An 18686-nucleotide genomic window follows, 5' to 3' on the forward strand; every position below is an offset into this window, starting at 1 on the left:
ATGGGCCCACCACCAAAATGTGTTTCCCCCTCATTTGTGACAGAGATCTTAATAATTCAAGTCGCTGCTGTTCCACAGGGAGACTTCTGAGCTTGAATTTTAATTTGGGGCCTTTGAAAAGTTTCTTCTTCTCATAGTGAGAGGATCTCTTTCTCTCTCTCTTTCGCTTTCTCCCCCTCTTTTTCTTTCTCGCTTCACTCTCTCCCTCTTTCATTCTTTATTTATCTCTAATTAGGCACATTAATTTGACATGTGGGATGTGTAACTTTCACTCATTGTCTTGGAGATCTGGGGCATCGGTGCAGATAGGGGAGATACACTGTTGAATTTAACAGGGAATGTGAGCGACTGGTGCACCAGGTGGTTCCGCCGGGTTCGTGTCTAAATTAGTTTCAGTGTATCAACACTTTTTCAGTCAAGACTTGGTGATTTTCTGATGAAACCTCCTACCTTAATTTACAGTATGACACATCAAGGCTTAACAAAATATTCGTTATTGTCAATTTGAATGGCATGCAGGTAAGGCAAGACTGATAGCAACAATGCACATTTATAGTATGGATTACCACAGAGAACACTGCTACTCCAGCTGCTCTCTCATAGTCCGAAAGCATCTGTTCATCATGGTGGTGGCACAGGGATACTCATTTCTCCTAAATGGTACTTCTTCTCATTTGAATTCCATGCTGTCACTGTCAGTTGTCCACTCACGCTTAACATTGTCACCTATGGGCCCACCAGGTGCCCTTGAAAAGTTCCTTAATTAATGAGCTTGACACCTTAATAAGATAATTTCCCAACGATGGCTCACCACTCATTATACTGGGCAACTTCAACCTCCCGACACCGGACTTCGATTATTTACACCTCTTTCTTTCCCCTTCTTTCCTCTTTTGACCTCACCCTTACCCAGCCACCTCCCACTCACAAGGCAGGCAATACACTTGACCTCATCTTTACTAGAGGCTGTTTGCCTACTAATCCCACTGCAACCCCGTCCAGGTCTCTGATCACTACTTTTTTTTCTCTTCTCAAACCCTACCCACTCAGCCCCTACCCAGATGCTCATGCACCGTCACAATCTTCACTCTTTCTCTCTCACTACTCTCTCCCCATCTATCCTATCATTTCTCCCTTCTGATAAATTTTCCTCCCTTTCTGCCTCCTTTGACTCCCACTGTCCCCTCTCCTCCCAGCCGGCTTGACCCTCCCCTCCTGCTCTGTGGCTGCCAGCAGTTGAGTGAAAATGGAGAAAAACTAAACTTCCGGAGGACCTATCATCCTTCCACTCTCTGCCTTCTCTTCTTCTGTATCCGTTCCTGAAGCCGCTTTCTATCACTCTAAATTCCAAGCCTCTGGCTCCAACCCTGGGAAACTACTTTCCACCTTCTCCCTCCTTAATCCTCCACCTCCTCCCTCTCTGTGGACGACTTTGTCAACCACTTTGAAAAAACGGTTGATGACATCTGCTCCTCATTCACTGTCTACTGAGTCCACTGGTCCTACTCGCACAGAACTACCCTATGCCTTGACCTTTTTCTCCCCTCTCTCCAGATGAAAATCTGAAACCTGTCCACTCGACCTCATCCCCTCTTCCCTTCTCCAGACTATCTCTAGAGAGCTTCTCCCATTCCTCACTTCTCTCATCAACTCAACCCTGACCACTAGCTGTGTCCCCTCTGACTTCAAGATGGCCAGAGTCGCTCCCCTCCTCAAGAAACCAACACTCTACCCCTCTGATGTCAATAACTACAGACTTGTATGCCTTCTTTCTTTTCTTTCCAAAACACTTTAGTGTGCTGTCTCTAACCAGCTGTCTCGCTATCTCTCTCAGAACGATCTTCTTGACCCTAAACAGTCAGGCTTCAAGAAAGGTCACTCAACTGAGACTGCTGTCCTCTGTGTCGCAGAGGCTCTCCGTCTCTGCCAAAGCTGACTTCGACACCGTGAACCATCAGATTATCCTCTCCAACCTCTCAGGGCTGGATTGCATCTAACCTGGTAGGTCGCTCCTACCAGGTGGCTTGGAGAGGATCTGTGTCCGCAACACATGCTCTTACTACTGGTGTCCCCAAGGGCTCGGTTCTAGACCCTCTCCTCTTTTCTCTATCCACCAAGTCACTAGGCTCTGTCATATCCTCTCATGGTCTCTCCTGTCATTGCTATGCAGATGGCACTCAACTACTTTTGTCATTCCCCCCATCTGACGTCCAGGTCGTGGCACGCATCTCTGCGTGCCTGACAGATACGGTATCTAAGCTTGGATGTCCGCCCACCACCTCAACCACAACCTCGACACGACGTTGCTGCTCTTCCTTCCAGGGAAGGCCTGCCGGCGTCAAGACATCTTGAAGACAGCATCACGGTCAACAACTCCACGGTGGCCCCTCCCAGAGTGAAAATAACCTTGGCGTGACCCTGGACAACACCCTGTCGTTCTCTCCAAACATCAAAACAGTGAGTCGCTCTTGCAGGTTCATGCTCTACAACATCCGTAGAGTATGACCTTCCTTCACACATGTGTTCATCCTTCCAAAGTTCACCTGTGTCACCCCGCTCCTCCGTACATTCCATTGATGTTCAGTTGAAGCTCGCATCCACTGCAAGACCATAGTACTTGCCTACGGCACAGCAAAGGGAACTGCCCCTCCATACTTTCAGGCTATGCTCAAACCCTACATTCCAACCCAAGCACTCTGTTCTGCCTCCTCTGGTCTTTTGTCTGTCCCAACCTTACGAGAGGTCAGCCTCTGCTCAGCCCAGTCAAAGCTCTTCTCTCTCCTGGCACCCCAATGGTGGAACCAGCTTCCCCCTGATGCTAGGACAGCAGAATCCCTGCCTCTCTTACGAAAACATCTGAAACCCTACCTCTTCAAAGAGCATCTTAATTAAGACATTTTGGTCTTTTTTTACATAAATACAAATAAAAACTTGCCATTATCTTTTCCTACTAGCATTGACATTTCTGATAACTTCCTTACTGGGGATGTACTTACCGTAATTTCCGGACTATTAAGCGCACCTGAATATAAGCCGCACCCACTGAATTAAAAAAATAAATAAAAAATTGAACATAAATAAGCCACACATGTCTATAAGCCGCAGGTGCCTACCGGTACATTGAAACAAATTAACTTTACACAGGCTTTAACGAAACACGGCTTGTAACAAAAATAAATAGGCTTTAACGAAACACGGCTTGTAACAAAAATAAATAGGCTTTGACGAAACACGGCTTGTAACAAAAAAAAAAAAATTGCAGTAAGCTTTAGTTGTCTTTTTGCACTGAGTCAATTCCTCACGCTGCTGTTTCCAACGTCTTCTCATCGACTCATTAAGACCAAGCTCCCGTGCAGCAGCTCTATTTCCTTTTCCAACAGTCAGATCAATCGCCTTCAACTTGAAAGCTGCATCATATGCATTTCTCCGTGTCTTTGCCATGATGAGGGTGACAAAATGACTACCGTAATCAGAATGATGGGAAGTTTGAGAGCGCTCGATTTAATCTAAACAGTAAACAAAAAAGTTGTTTGACCGTAACCCGTTCGGCAATTTCATTGGTCTAATGAAAGCTTCATGCCGCCAAAAAACTGAGCACGTCACAGAATAAGTTTTGTTGGAGAAAAAAAATTGAAAGCGGGAAAAATCCATATATTAGCCGCGTCATTGTTTAAGCCTCGAGGCTTATAGTTGCGGCTTATAGTCCGGAATTTATGGTACTATGACTGTGAATTCTCACCTAGCTATCTTAAGATGAATGAACTAACTGTTGCATTACCATCAGACAAAGACGAGTTGTTTTGTAGCCCTACTTGTCTGTTGGGTCTAATTAATTAATGAGTTTTAGCTTAATTAATGAGTACATAGCTCAGCCATCACAGCGAGCTATTCAGACCCCCGCCAAGTTCGGGGCAACCTAAACTCAGAATTAGTATTAGAAATATTCTCTTACCTTTGCTGATCTTCGTCAGAATGCACTCCCAGGACTGCTACTTCCACAAGAAATGTTGTTTTTGTTCGAAATAATCCATATTTATGTACAAATACCTCCGTTTTGTTCATGCGTTCAGGTCACTATCCAAAGGGTAACGCGCGAGCGCGGAACGAGAGACGAAAAGTCAAAATGTTCTATTACCGTACCTAGAAGCATGTCAAACGCTGTTTAAAATCTTTATGGTAATTTGAACGTAAAATTGCAATAATATTCCGACCGGACAATAGCATATTCATTCAAGAAGAAAAAGGAGGGGCGCGCTCGCGGGACCGAGCATATCCAATCCCTTTGTTGCCAGGCAGACCACTCAGAAACTGAGCTCCTATTATCTGCCCAGTGACAGGAAAATGCTCAAACCACTTTCTGAAGGCTTTAGACAGCCAATGGAAGCCTTAGGAAGTGCAACGTCCCCCACAGACACTGTAGTTTCGATAGAGAATCAAAAGAAGAACTACAATTCTCTGACTTTCCACTTCCTGCTTGGAATTTTCTCAGGTTTTTGCCAGCCATATGAGTTCTGTTATAATCACAGACACCATTCAAACAGTTTTAGAAACTTCAGAGTGTTTTCTATCCAAATCTACTAATAATATGCATATTCTAGTTTCTGGGCCAGAGTAGTAACCTGTTTAAATTGGGTACGTTTTCCATCCAGCCGTGAAAATACTGCCCCCTAGCCCAGACAGGTTAATTGATTACGTGGGTCGAATTTGATTCACAGAAGTGTATTGTGCCATATCACAACATGTTGCTGAACTCAAGAGCGAGCAGCATAATTTTCCATGTATGAAGCGGGCCTGTATAGGCCTACTATTTGGCAAGACAGCTGTGCATGGCTGCATCTCACTGTAATAGGCTGTAGTAGGCTATGTTTTGGTTATTTTGATGTCCAATCACCTTATGTTTACTGTGTTTCTTTACTGTTAATGTAACTAGCCTAAATATAGATTGTGTCATGCCTTTATGAACCTGATATTTTATTTACTAGGCCTACTACTTGGTACCGCTGTTTTGTTCTGTTGCATTTATTCGCATTCAGTTGTGCTGGTATTTTAAGCCAAACTGCTATTCAGTTTTTTTGTTTGCATGCATGAATAACTAGGTTACTACATTCAGCATTTGGTTTGCATTATTTTGGTAAAACAGTTGTGTGTACGGCTAGATTCACATAGGCTGTTTGTAGCCTATATTCATTACCAAAACGGCCTAGCTGTAGCGCGCTGTCCATTGTGCTAATACAGCGCAGCAGAGAGAAGCCGCACATTTTAAAAGCCCTCAATGATCTTGGAGTCTCAGTATTTGAACTTTGTTTATATTGGTTTATATTGGTATAGCGTGATTATATAAGCAGGATTCAATATCATTCCAATGCAAGAACCCCCAAAAATGTATCCCCCTCGCCAAATTCAACTGCCCTCTTAGTATCTTTATCCTGGCACCGGGTCTGTGTTGGAGCAGTGTGTGTGTGTCTGTCAGTCAGTCAGTGTTGGAGAGCATAAAAGGCAAAGTGAGAGAGAAAAGTGGTATATGATTGTCCCAGGCTAAGCAGTCTCTCTAGCTGACTGGGACCAATTAGAGTGGACTTCCTGCTTCCTGTGTGTTTGGCACTGGGCTACTCTCCCCCTCTCAGCTTCTCTTCCCTCAGCCAGCCACTGACCCCTCTCCCAGCCCAACTCCTCCAAACATCCCCCTAAGCATCGCTGATCTAATTGCTCTGTCACTCGTGACTGTAGATACACAACAAGTCCTAGCCCTTTACCCAATAGGTTATAATGACGTCATAATTACAACCACATTACAACCAGTTTGTGAAGCAGTCTGCTGGATACCTTCTTCACACACCGAAAATAGGTCTACTCACTCCTGAAAAGTGTGGCCTGTAGAGTTACACAACTTGTAATCAACAAAAGCACAACGTGTCAGGAGAACTGGATTTGTTTGACCACACATTTTATTGAACATTTTGTTTTGACATTGTCTGCTGTCTGACTTGAGTTTCCCGCCACAACAAAGCTCACTTTTCTTCACGACATAACTCTTCCTGAACATACTGTACATTCCAGATTACAGCACCCTAATCTTTGTTAGATAGTTTTCTCACATCTGCCCTGCCGGCCTTGGAGGCCCCAATCCTCTATGCTCCTGGACAGCTCTGTTTTTCTCCCTTTGGAAGAAGCTAGTGTGAATAACCAACAACCGACTGGCTGACTGTAAACCAAATTCTGCAGGGCAATAAAATGGAGACTTCTACAATAAATAGTGATTGTATTGTGTGTTTGGATCACTGTTCTTCTTCTGCGCACTGAATTATTGAACAACTGCGCGTTCTGTGGAAATGTCAGATACTCTTTTTGCTAAGACAGACGGGGGAGGAGTGGGGAGAGAGAAACGAGGGAAGCTATGCATGAACCAACCACTGTGGATGGAGACAATGGAGACAACAAATGCCATTTCTAACGGGGTGTCATGGCCAATCATTGATTATTTTTGATGGGTTTGGACGTTGAATAATTCATTTCTCCATTATCATGTCGGAATCGCCTCAGGAAATGTCCCCTTCCCTCCTGTACAGTTGAAAGTTATGGTCTGCACTCTATTATCATTAATAGACAGTTCTGGTTTGGAGCAAATTCCATTAGCTCATGATTTGCGTGTCTACAGTATGTATTGTCATACATTGACATGTCAAGTCAATGATGGAGGGAGAGGGAGAAGAACAGTGTGCAAGCTTAGTGCTGGAGGGGGAAAAAAGGTTTTCTTATTAGCTGGTTTTGGCTGTGGTGGGGGGGTGGGGTTAAGGTTAGGTTTAGGCTTAAGAGTTAGGGAAAATAGGATTTTGATTGGTCCCCAAGAAGTATAGAAAGACATAGCTGCGTGTGAGCGCCATGCAATGTCTCATTTGCAATCAGTGGAGGCATAAATTTGTCAGGGCTGGTATTTACGAAGCTGCCCACAGTAGCTCTTTAGCTGAGAGTGTGATTTTATTTTCTTCATCTTTTTTTCGCTTTAACGAGGATGTCGGTCCAATAAACCAATTATCTCTTTCCGTGCTGTGCGCTCTAAATTATATTTTCTCATCTGTCAGTCACCTCCCGACAAGGTTACCCAGAGATCACACTCTCTCGGGCTACAGCTATTCTTAGCGTGGCAGCCCACGAGGAGGAGTTTTCTGTAAAACAAGGTTGCCCTTTCAGATAGTAGGGGGAAGAAACCGACACCTATGGCACAGCCCCCGCCACCGTATAGAACACTGTAAAGCTGGAGAAATGTAATCTATTCTCCTGTCTGCCGGAGCTGGAGAGAAATGAAAGGCGAGAGCGGAGCTCCCGTTTATGACCCTAAAGGGTTTCCTGATTAAACGTGGCTAAACTCGGCCTGAGTGTCGCCATTGCTTCGTCGTAATTGTGGCTTCTCATTTCCAGTGGATATCTGCATTGTCAGGGAAAACAGTTCGCCTCTGTTTTCCCAGTAATGAGGAGCCGCCGTCTGTACTGTTTTTAAAAAATGCACCCCCATATTGTGATGTGTATAAAGTGAAGTATACAGAAATTAGGACCAGTGAGGAATGTGCTTGAAATTAGGACTTTTATCAGAAAACAGTTGACACTTTCTGATGTCAGTCGCCACAGCCTGCCTCAGTGTTTGCGTGACTAAAACCACTGCGTGATTTTGTCACCACTTCTCTGTTTGAATTATTATCTCTGCAACAGTAGACACCAGATGTGTCCTCCTGACAGTGGGAGTCTGCTGGTATGAAGCCAACTTTGATTTTATCAGGGATCCCATGGGGTTTGGGCTATGGAATCCCAAGGCTCTGTCTTTCAGAAGTCTTCTCTCAGACATTTTGTCTTAGCTAGGTGCTTTGTGGCACAATAAAAATCTCAGCCGTTGGTTTCAATGAGCACCGCAATATGGAAATGACAAAAGGGCCATGCTTAGCTTTCGAACTACTTTATGTGACGGATACTACCGTTATTCATGTTCATCCTTCGCTGTACTTTGAAGATCCTCATTACTGTCCCCTAGAGAGACAGGGACTGTGTGTGTGTGTGTGTGTGTGTGTGTGTGTGTGTGTGTGTGTGTGTGTGTGTGTGTGTGTGTGTGTGTGTGTGTGTGTGTGTGTGTGTGTGTGTGTGGGCACGTGCATTTGTGTGTGTGCATGCATAATCCATTATCTTGACTACTGTAGGCTCTAATATCTCACCTAATGTATTTTCTATATCCCTTATGAATGGAGGGATGTGACAAATATTGTAGACAACATGAATATTGTCTGATCTAATTGGGATTGTCCATGTGGATCTCACTGGAGAGGTCAAACATAGCTCTTGTGTTTGTTCATTAGTCTCCAAAAATATAAATATCCTCTCACTGTCAACTGTGTTTATTTTCAGCAAACTTTACATGTGTAAATATTTGTATGAATATAATAAGATTCAACAACTGACACATAAACTGAACAAGCTCCACAGACATGTGGTGTGGCCACTAGCTGCATTAAGTACTGCAGTGCATCTCCTCCTCATGGACTGCACCAGATGTGCCAGTACTTGCTGTGAGATGTTACCCCACTCTTCCACCAAGGCACCTGCAAGTTCCCGGACATTTCTGGGGGGAATGGCCCTAGCCCTCACACTCCGATCCAACAGGTCGCAGACGTGCTCAATGGGATTGAGATCCGGGCTCTTCGCTGGCCATGGCAGAACACTGACATTCCTGTCTTGCAGGAAATCACGCACAGAACGAGCAGTATGGCTGGTGGCATTGTCATGCTTGAGGGTCATGTCAGGATGAGCCTGCAAGAAGGGTACCACATGAGGGAGGAGGATGTCTTCCCTGTAACGCCCAGTGTTGAGATTGCCTGCAATGACAACCAGCTCAGTCCGGTGATGCTGTGACACACCGCCCCAGACCATGACGGACCCTCCGCCTCCAAATCAATCCTGCTCCAGAGTACAGGCCTCGGTGTAACGCTCATTCCTTCGACAATAAACGCAAATCCGACCAACACCACTGGTGAGACAAAACCGCGACTCGTCAGTGAAGAGCACTTTTTGCCAGTCCTGTCTGGTCCAACGACGGTGGGTTTGTGCTCATAGGCGACGTTGTTGCCGGTGATGTCTGGTGAGGACCTGCCTTTACAACAGGCCTACAAGCCCTCAGTCCAGCCTCTCTCAGCCTATTGCGGACAGTCTGAGCACTGATGGAGGGATTGTGCGTACCTGGTGTAACTCGGGCAGTTGTTGTTGCCATCCTGTACCTGTCCCGCAGGTGTGATGTTCGGATGTACCGATTCTGTGCAGGTGTTGTTACACGTGGTCTGCCACTGTGAGGATGATCAGCTGTCCATCCTGTCTCCCTGTAGCGCTGTCTTAGGCGTCTCACAGTACGGCCATTGCAATTTATTGCCCTGGCCACATCTGCAGTCCTCATACCTCCTTGCAGCATACCTAAGGCACGTTCACACAGATGAGCAGGGACCCTGGGCATCTTTCTTTTGGTGTTTTTCAGAGTCAGTAGAAAGGCCTCTCCTAGTGTCCTAAATTTTCATAACTGTGACCTTAATTGCCTACCGTCTGTAAGCTGTTAGTGGCTTAACGACCGTTCCACAGGTGCATGTTCATTAATTGTTTATGGTTCATTGAACAAGCATGGGAAACAGTGTTTTAACCCTTTACAATGAAGATCTGTGAATTTATTTGGATTTTTACAAATTATCTTTGAAAGACAGGGTCCTGAAAAAGGGCCGTTTCTTTTTTTTGCTGACTTTATTTTATTTTTAAATCCATTGTGACCTACACCCTCTTTTGATCCCTCTCGGTCCTCCTAACCCTTGTCTCTCTTCTTCTCTCCCCACAGGACGCAGAAGCACAGCCACTGTTATCGCATCACCTACCGCCACATGGAGAGGACCCTGACCCAGGAGGAGGTGCGTGTTCTCCACGCCTCCATCGAGCACACCGCCGAGCAGGAACTGGGCGTGAAGGGGCGGTACTGAGACCCCCTCCGCCGCACCCTCCACCCTCGAAAAATCGGTTTAAAACCTGGCAAAACGGAAAAGTACTACCCAAACTCAAATGTTCCCTTTTTCAATAGTTTTGTCACTGTGTGCCCTTCTGAACATAACAATGACTTACACTTTTCAAGCAGACGGACTTCGGCTGACTCTGTTCTCGGCTCTCATAGAGACACGAGGGGAATCCTACGGACCATTCCTGGGGTTCCTCCTCTTGGTAGTACAACAATAATGCAAGTGGTTGTAGTACCTACAGATGTAGGATCTTAATTTGATCACCCTTTTGTTGTTGAGAATGTTGTAGTGTATTCAAAGTTTAGAAACTATTCTAAAGTTTATCATTTCCACTTTAAAATGTCAGGCTTGATTTGCCACAACAAAAAATGTATCAACCACTACAAAAAGGTCCATAAATTATAATCACCATAATAATTCACATTTCCTGTTGCTGCAGGACTATTTTCCTGCTGTAGCCCTGAACTAACTCACCTGATTCAAGTAATCAATGGCTTGATCATAAGTTGTCAAGTTGAATCAGGTGTGCTAGCTCTGGAATAGTTAAAATACATGGAAGGGATGGCTGTCCCTGAGGAGAGGTTTGGTATGAGACTATAGGTAACGACTAGACCTTGAAAGTGTCCTTCAATGTGACTGTTAGATAGTGGTCCTGTGTGGCAGAGTTTGTAAGAACACTACTCTAGCAACGCCAAGGTAGTGGGTTCAATTACTGCATTGATCACATAATAAAAATGGAGGCTCTCATTGTACTGTACATTTTTTGAATAAAAGCGTCTGCTAAGTGACATTATATTCACTGATTCTTCTGGACAAAGCGACACATCCACTCTAGGCTCTACTCCACCACAGCACCAAGCAACTCTTATCATTAGAGCCTCCAGTAACCTTTCATGTGAAGTGGCTGACGCTCTGAAGTAACACAATCCACAGCGTCGCATCACCAGAGGGGGAATGTGTTTGATTTAATATGGACGGTACCTAAAGTCTTTCGTGCCATTGGCTTCTTACCAGCCTGGCGAGAGAGACCGACGAACGAACACAATACAGTCCTGTTGATGATTCAATCGACATTTGTATTTGTAATATTTTCATAAAAGACGTGTTATTAAGAGTGAGGAGGGGATATGATGGTGTTGGTACACTACCTGAGAAGCATTGTAATAAAAGCCGCTATTGTCTCAGTGCTGGGGGAAAGTACAAAGAGTGTCCTTTATGTCCGTTTGCTTAACAGGTGATTTCAAATAAACCGTGACGTTTGGTTAAAGTCCTGGCGTTCTTTCTGAGCAGAGCACACACATTTGAAGAGCTGCAGTAATGGTTTTATACCACAGGTTGAGTACCAACGTTTTTGGAACGACCTCTGCCCTCATCAGTCTTGTTAACAGAGTGATTATGCATTTGCACTCGGTCTATTACGCCCGCTATTCTATATACGACTGGAAGAACCTGTGTGAATACCAGATGAAACTGTTCCATATTTATTTGATGTGCTGTAAGCCTCTTCATTAAGAAGTCATTAGAAACGTGAACACTTCATCATCCCCTGCCTCCAATCTCAGTCAATAGAATCATCAGGATTCTCCTGTTGTTTCACTGCTGCCATTGGGTATACAGAGCACTAGATTGACAAACTGACCCAACAGAATAGAGCTGTCAAAGAAAGGGCCCATTCTTTATGACAATGTTTCTGTTTCTTTTTTTTGAATTGGCTGGAGAGGAACAGAGAACATTAAACTGATGAGTGTCTCCCTCCGTTTAGTATGATACTGTATGATATGTTATGTTTCGTATGGTATGTATTAATTTGTGGAGGTCCATCATCCATTTTGTATGATAGGTATGATATGTTACGAATTTAATTTTGTTGTGACTAACTTTAGCTAGGTGGCTAACATTACTTCAGCTAGGAGTTAAGGTTGGGGGTTAAGGTTAGGAGTTAGGGTAAGGGTCAGCTAACATGCTAAGTAGTTGCAAAGTAGCTAAAATGTAGTAAGTAGTTGCAAAGTTGCTAATTAGCTAAAATGCAATGTTTCATTCCAAAACTCTATATATTTATTCAGGTAATATTTTGTTTAAAGAAATTATGAAAGAGATTGATGTGTTTTTCACTATCTAATCATTGCATGGGGTTGTTCAATGACAGATATGTATTTGTTTAAAATCTGTCACTTGATGATTTCATTTCAGAGAAACAAATAATCATGTTTTTTTCCCTAAATTCTTTATATCCGCCTCACTCTCATAGAAATAAGCAGTACTGCTAGGTTTTACGCACTCAAATATAACATATAACAAATCACTACTTTTTTATAAAGTTCAATTATTCAATACAGTAATATGTGATCTGTATGTAAAACATGTACATTTGACATTTCAGTCATTTAGCAGATGCTCTTATCCAAAGCAACTTACAGTAAGTGCATTCATCTTAAGATAGCTAGGGAGACAATCACACTATATATACAAAAGTACATGGACACCCCTTCAAATTAGTGGATTTGGCTATTTCAGCCACAGCTGTTGTGTATAAAATCGAGCACACAGCCAATCTTCATAGATAAACATTGGCAGTAGAATGGCCTTACTGAAGAGCTTAGTGACTTTCAACGTGGCACCGTCATAGGATGCCACCTTTCCAACAAGTCAGTTCTTAAAATTTCTTCCCTGGTAGTGCTGCCCCGGTCAACTGTAAGTGCTGTCATTGTGAAGTGGAAACGTCTAGGAAGATCAATGGCTCAGCTACAAAGTGGTAGGCCACACAAGTAAACAGAATGGGACTGCCAAGTGTTGAAGCGTGTAAAAATTGTCTGTCCTCCTTGCAACACTCACCACCAAGTTCCAAACTGCCTTTGGAAGCAACGTCACCACAAGAACTGTTCGTTGGGAGCTTCAGGAAATGGGTTTCCATGGCCGAGCAGCCGCACACAAGCTTAAGATCACCATGCACAATGCCAAGCATCGGCTGGCGTGGTGTAAAACTTGCCGTCGTTGGACTCTGGAGCAGCAGAAATGCGTTCTCTGGAGTGATGAATCAAATTTCTTCATCTGGCAGTCCGGAAGAATCTGGGTTTGGCGGATGCCAGGAGAACGCTACCTACCCGAATGCATAGTGCCAACCGTAAAGTTTGGTGGAGGAGGAATAATGGTCTGTGCCCATCACAGTAAAATATACAGGATTCAAACATTCCATTCCAGCTAAACAGTGGATATACACTGAGTTTAGAAAACATTAAGAACAGTTTCCTAATATTGAGTTGCATTTCTGATAATAGTAACATTTTAAACACGCATGAAGGTGCCCATAAGCAACATTTTCTGATGAAAAAACACGTGAAAAATGAGTGGATAGAGCATTTTGGAAGTAAAGTCTTAAATTGCTAATTTCCTCTGAGCGTGGTGGTGGTGCAGGCTAGATCAATAGCAGCCCCAGACTCAGACAAACTCCACTGACAAGGGCCTAGATCAATTGGGGAAAATTAGCTTGGGGGGATGGGCAAAACAGTAAACAACTATCTATCGTTTTCTTTAGGGAAAAGACTGAGATATAATGCGGTGCGTAACTGCCTCTGGGCAAAGGCGGAAATCAGTAGTTTATGATGACATGATTTCATGGGGGAGCTTATCGACATATTGTGACATGTACATTTAATTGCCACTCTGATTTCTTTCGGGAAGTTATCTGAAGAATGTTCTGCATGAATTCCAAAATAAAAACTGGACTGTGTCATTCCATGATGGGGCAATCTATGATTGGTACATTTTTTTACTTTTAAATGAATGATATATACCTGTTGATTCTTGAAGAATCTAAATTATAAATGCCTCATGAACTTAGTTCAACAGCCATACTCCATCAGAACCCAAAATATAGGCTTGTTTTTTTCAAAACATGGTTAAAACTATCATTTTTATCTCATGGATGGGCAGTCCTTGCATTCATAGCTCTATCTATAAATATGAGTGGTTCTCCAGTCCAATCCCTCAACTGTTTATCAAAACAGTGGTGGGGTACCCACTTTGTTGTTGTTTGAACTGCAGATTAACCCTTTAACCTCTTTCTGACACACATCCCTTTCAGATATTACACTATACCACAGGAGGTTGGGAGCACCTTAATTGGGGGAGATGGGCTCGTGGTAATGGCTGGAGCAGCATCAGTGGAATGGTACCGCTCCATTCCAGCCATTATTATGAGCTGTTCACCCCTCGGCAGCCCCCACTGCACTACACGTGCAATTCCACGTCATAGTTCGATTTTCAAATGTAAAGGTTTTTCACATGTGAAATTGCAAATTTGATTTGCACATTTGAATCTGCAATTCACAAGTGAGGTGAGCACATGTTACACCCTGTTTTCACGTTAACTCTAAATATAATACATGTGAACAGCTGATCTCACGTCTCTTTTTTTACATGTGAAAATGTCATCTCAACATGTGAAAACTGCGAATTTCACATTGTTTTTGTAAGGGAATGAAATTACATGGGAGTAAAGTGGTACGCTGTTCAGCTAAAATAGCGTAAAAAATCTTTAATCAATGACGATATGATTTCATTTGACATGATCACTTAGTACTGACTTTTCAATATGACACAACCTGGAATTTGAAATAACAACCTTTGGATTTGGGGTACGCTGATCTTCCTGCTGCACCGAAAAGTCTATAGCATTCCTTTACACGTTCATTACCTATAATACATGTCTGCACTTAGCAAAAGTGCCATCAGCACTGCTATTTAGTTATCCGTTAATCTGACTATTCTCTCATCATTGATTTAATTGACTTATCTCAGCAATTTGAGAGTTTTCTGTATAGTTCTCAAATGTTGGTGGGGCATATTATTCTGATTTAATGTCACTCCTGAATCACTATGATAAATATTATATTTCTAATATATGTATTTTTAACAAAGCTGAGATTTCCTTTACATAAATATAAAGTGTAGAAATACAAGTGAAATCAGTTATTGACACATGGTGGCATAGCAAGAAGATCAGAATGCCGTGAACTGCGTGGTTGTGAGTTGAAATCCCAGGTGAGGACATGTTGAATAATACTTACTGTATAAATAAACATACACAATGTAATAATGTATGTCAAAGTGTGTCAAATATGGCAGTTGAAAACATTGTGTGTGTATCCTAACGACTCATTTTTTGTTTGCAGGGCATCACCTGTGAAATCTCATGTGAAAAATATTCACATGTGAAGTGTTCCAAAAACATGGTTTCACATGTGGAATTTCACACAGTGCTTGCCATTTCGTGTTTGTAGATTCGGCTTCAACAAAGCGTGTGGTATTTATCTCCAACGTAAAAGGGTTTTATGTTTCCAGCACACTGCTCTCCTGTCTTTGTCTAAATGTGTAAATGTTGCAAAGACATCTCAAAACTGTGCTGTGAAACCCAATAGTTCGAGAGGTATAAGTGAAAGAGTCAATGGCACATTTCGATGGTGTTTCAATGAAGTCAAACTTTTTGAAGACATTTAAAATAATAGCCTGTTGCAGGGTGGAGCAACTCTGGTCCTCAGGGGCCTGATTAGTGTTACACTTTTGCCCTAGCCCCATCTATTACACCTGACCCAAATAAACAACAGTAATCATGGTCTGGTCTTCAGCAGAATACAATAAGTATAATCAGGTGTTTTGTCTAGCATTGGGGCAAAGTTTTGACACCTATAAGTATCCTGAAGACATACCCATTACAAGCCACATGACTCAGAGTTGTATGCGTAAGATACTCAAAAGCTATAATTATGCTCCAGAAGACAGTAAATAGTCTGTGGTAGGTAACCTGTGGACAGTACTGTTTATAGATATTTCAATAACCCTTTATTTTAAAGCCCGCTATTTACCAGGTAGTGACTTTACTTAAATCAGGTTGTTAATCAGTAAATCAAATCGAATTTTATTGGTCACATACACGTGTTTAGCAGATGTTATTGCGGGTGCAGTGAAATGCTTGTGCTTCTAGCTCCGACAATGCAGTAATATCTAACAAATTACACAACATATACCCAATACACACAAATCTAAATAGGAATGAATTAAGACTACATACATACAGTTGAAGTTGGAAGTTTACATACACCTTAGCCAAATACATTTAAACTCTGTATTTCACAATTCCTGACATTTATTCCTAGTAAAACTTCCCTGTCTTAGGTCAGTTAGGATCACCACTTTATTTTAAGAATGTGAAATGTCAGAATAATAGAGAGAATGATTTATTTCAGCTTTAATTTCTTTCATCACATTCCCAGTGGCTCAGAAGTTGACATACACTCAATTAGTATTTGGTAGCATTGCTTTTAAATTGTTTAACTTGGGTCAAACGTTTCGGATAGCTTTCCACAAGCTTCCCACAATAAGTTGGGTGAATTTTGGCACATTCCTCCTGAAGTCACCTTGTGTAACTGAGTCAGGTTTGCAGGCCTCCTTGCTCGCAAACGCTTTTTCAGTTCTGCCCACATATTTTCTACGGGATTGAGGTTAGGGCTTTGTGATGGCCACTCCAATACCTTCACTTTGTTGTCCTTAAGCCATTTTTCCACAACTTTAGAAGTATGCTTTGGGTCAATGTCCATTTGGAAGACCCATTTGCGACCAAGCTTTAACTTCCTGACTGATGTCTTGAGATGTTGCTTCAATATATCCACATAATTGTGCTCCCTCATGATGCCATCTATTTCGTGAAGTGCACCAGTCCCTCCTGCAGCAAAGCACCCCCATAACATTATGCAAACCGTAGTCTGGCTTTTTTTATGGCGGTTTTGGAGCAGTGGCTTCTTCCTTGCTGAGCAGCCTTTCAGGTTATGTCAATATAGGTCTTGCTTTACTTTTGTACCTGTTTCCTCCAGCATCTTCACAAGGTCCTTTGCTGTTGTTCTGGGATTGATTTGCACTTTTCGCAACAAAGTACATTCATCTCTAGGAGACAGAAGGCATCTCCTTCCTGAGCTGTATGACAGCTGCGTAGTCCCATGGTGTTTATACTTGCGTACTATTGTTTGTACAGATGAACGTGGTATCTTCAGGCATTTGGAAATTGCTCCCAAGGATGAACCAGACTTGTGGAGGTCTACAATTGTTTTTCTGAGGTCTTGGTTGATTTCTTTTGATTTTCCCATGATGTCAAGCAAAGAGGCACTGAGAGTGAATGTAGGCCTTGAAATACATCCACAGGTACACCTCCAATTGGCTCAAATTATGTCAATTAGCCTATCAGAAGCTTCTAAAGACATGACATAATTTTCTGTAATTTTCAAAGCTGTTTAAAAGGCACAATCAACTTAGTGTATGTAAACTTCTGACCCACTGGAATTGTGATACAGTGAATTATAAGTGAAATAATCTGTCTGTAAACAATTGTTGGAAAAATGGCTTGTGTCATGCACAAAGTAGGTGTCCTAACCGACTTTCCAAAACTATAGTTTGTTAACAAGAAATTTGTGGAGTGGTTGCAAAACGAGTTTTAATGACTCCAACATAAGTGTAATGTAAACTTCCGACTTCAACTGTATATGGATGTCAGAGCGATGTCAGATCGCAATGGACTAATCTACAGTAGAATAGTATAGAATACAGTGTATATGTACATAGTGTATGAGATGAGTAATGGAAGATATGTAAACATTATTAAGTGACTAAGATACCGTAGAATAGTATAGAAAACAGTATATACATATGAGATGAGTAATGCCAGATATGATAACATTATTAAGTGACTAAGATACCGTAGAATAGTATAGAATAAAGTATATACATATGAGATGAGTAATGCCATATATGTAAACATTATTAAAGTGACTAGCGTTCCATTCCTTAAAATGGCCAGTGATTTCTAGTCTATGCCTATGGGCAGCAGCCTCTAATGTGCTAGTGATGGCTGTTTAACAGTCTGATGGCCTTGAGATAGAAGCTGTTTTTCAGTCTCTCGGTCCCAGCATTGATGCACCTGTACTGACCTCGCCTTCTGGATGATAGCGGGGCGAACAGGCAGTAGCTCGGGTGGTTGAAGATCTTTTTGGTCTTCCTGTGACATCGGGTGCTGTAAGTGTCCTGGACGGCTGGTACGTTGTCCCCGGTAATGCGTTGGGCAGACCACACCATCCTCTGGAGAACTTTGCAGTTGCTGGTGGTGCAGTTGCAATACCAGGCAGTGATACAGCCCGACAGGATGCTTTCAATTGTGCATCTGTAAAGGTTTGTGAGGGTTTTAGGTGACAAGCCAAATTTCTTTGGCCTCCTGAGGTTGAAGAGAGCTCCTTCTTCACAACACTGTCTGTGTGGGAGGTCCATTTCAGTTTGTCAGTGATGTGTACGCCAAGGAACTTGAAACTTTCCACCTTCTCCACTGCGGTCCCCTTTATGTAGATGGGGGGTGCACCATCTGCTGACTCCTTAAGTCCACGATCATCTACTTTGTTTTGTTGACATTGAGTGAGATTTTGTTTTCCAGGAACCACACTCCCAGAGCCCTCACCTCCTCCCTGTAGGCTGTCTCTTCATTGTTGATAATCAAGCCTACTACTTTTGTGTCGCCTGCAATCTTGATGATTGAGTTGGAGGCGTGCTTGGCCACGCAGTCATGGGTGAACAGGGAGAACAGGAGGGGGCTGAGCCTGCACCCTTGTGTGTGCCCCAGTGTTGAAG

At 42.8% G+C, this 18686-nt stretch overlaps 1 protein-coding gene across 2 annotated transcripts in view; it reads left to right on the forward strand.

Moving 5' to 3' along the window:
* The window catches only part of fars2 (phenylalanyl-tRNA synthetase 2, mitochondrial), a 150725-nt gene extending 139433 nt beyond the window's left edge, over positions 1-11292 (forward strand). For both annotated transcript variants that reach the window (XM_045702156.2, XM_045702157.2), the window contains one exon: positions 9854-11292. In XM_045702156.2, coding sequence (XP_045558112.1) covers positions 9854-9992 — 139 coding nt within the window. In that variant the 3' untranslated portion in view covers positions 9993-11292. The remainder of the gene's footprint in view (positions 1-9853) is intronic.
* Positions 11293-18686: the final 7394 nt, after the last annotated feature.

The sequence above is a fragment of the Salmo salar genome, chromosome 19 (assembly GCF_965601325.2).
Source record: "Salmo salar chromosome 19, fSalSal1, whole genome shotgun sequence".
Classification (NCBI taxonomy): domain Eukaryota; kingdom Metazoa; phylum Chordata; class Actinopteri; order Salmoniformes; family Salmonidae; genus Salmo; species Salmo salar.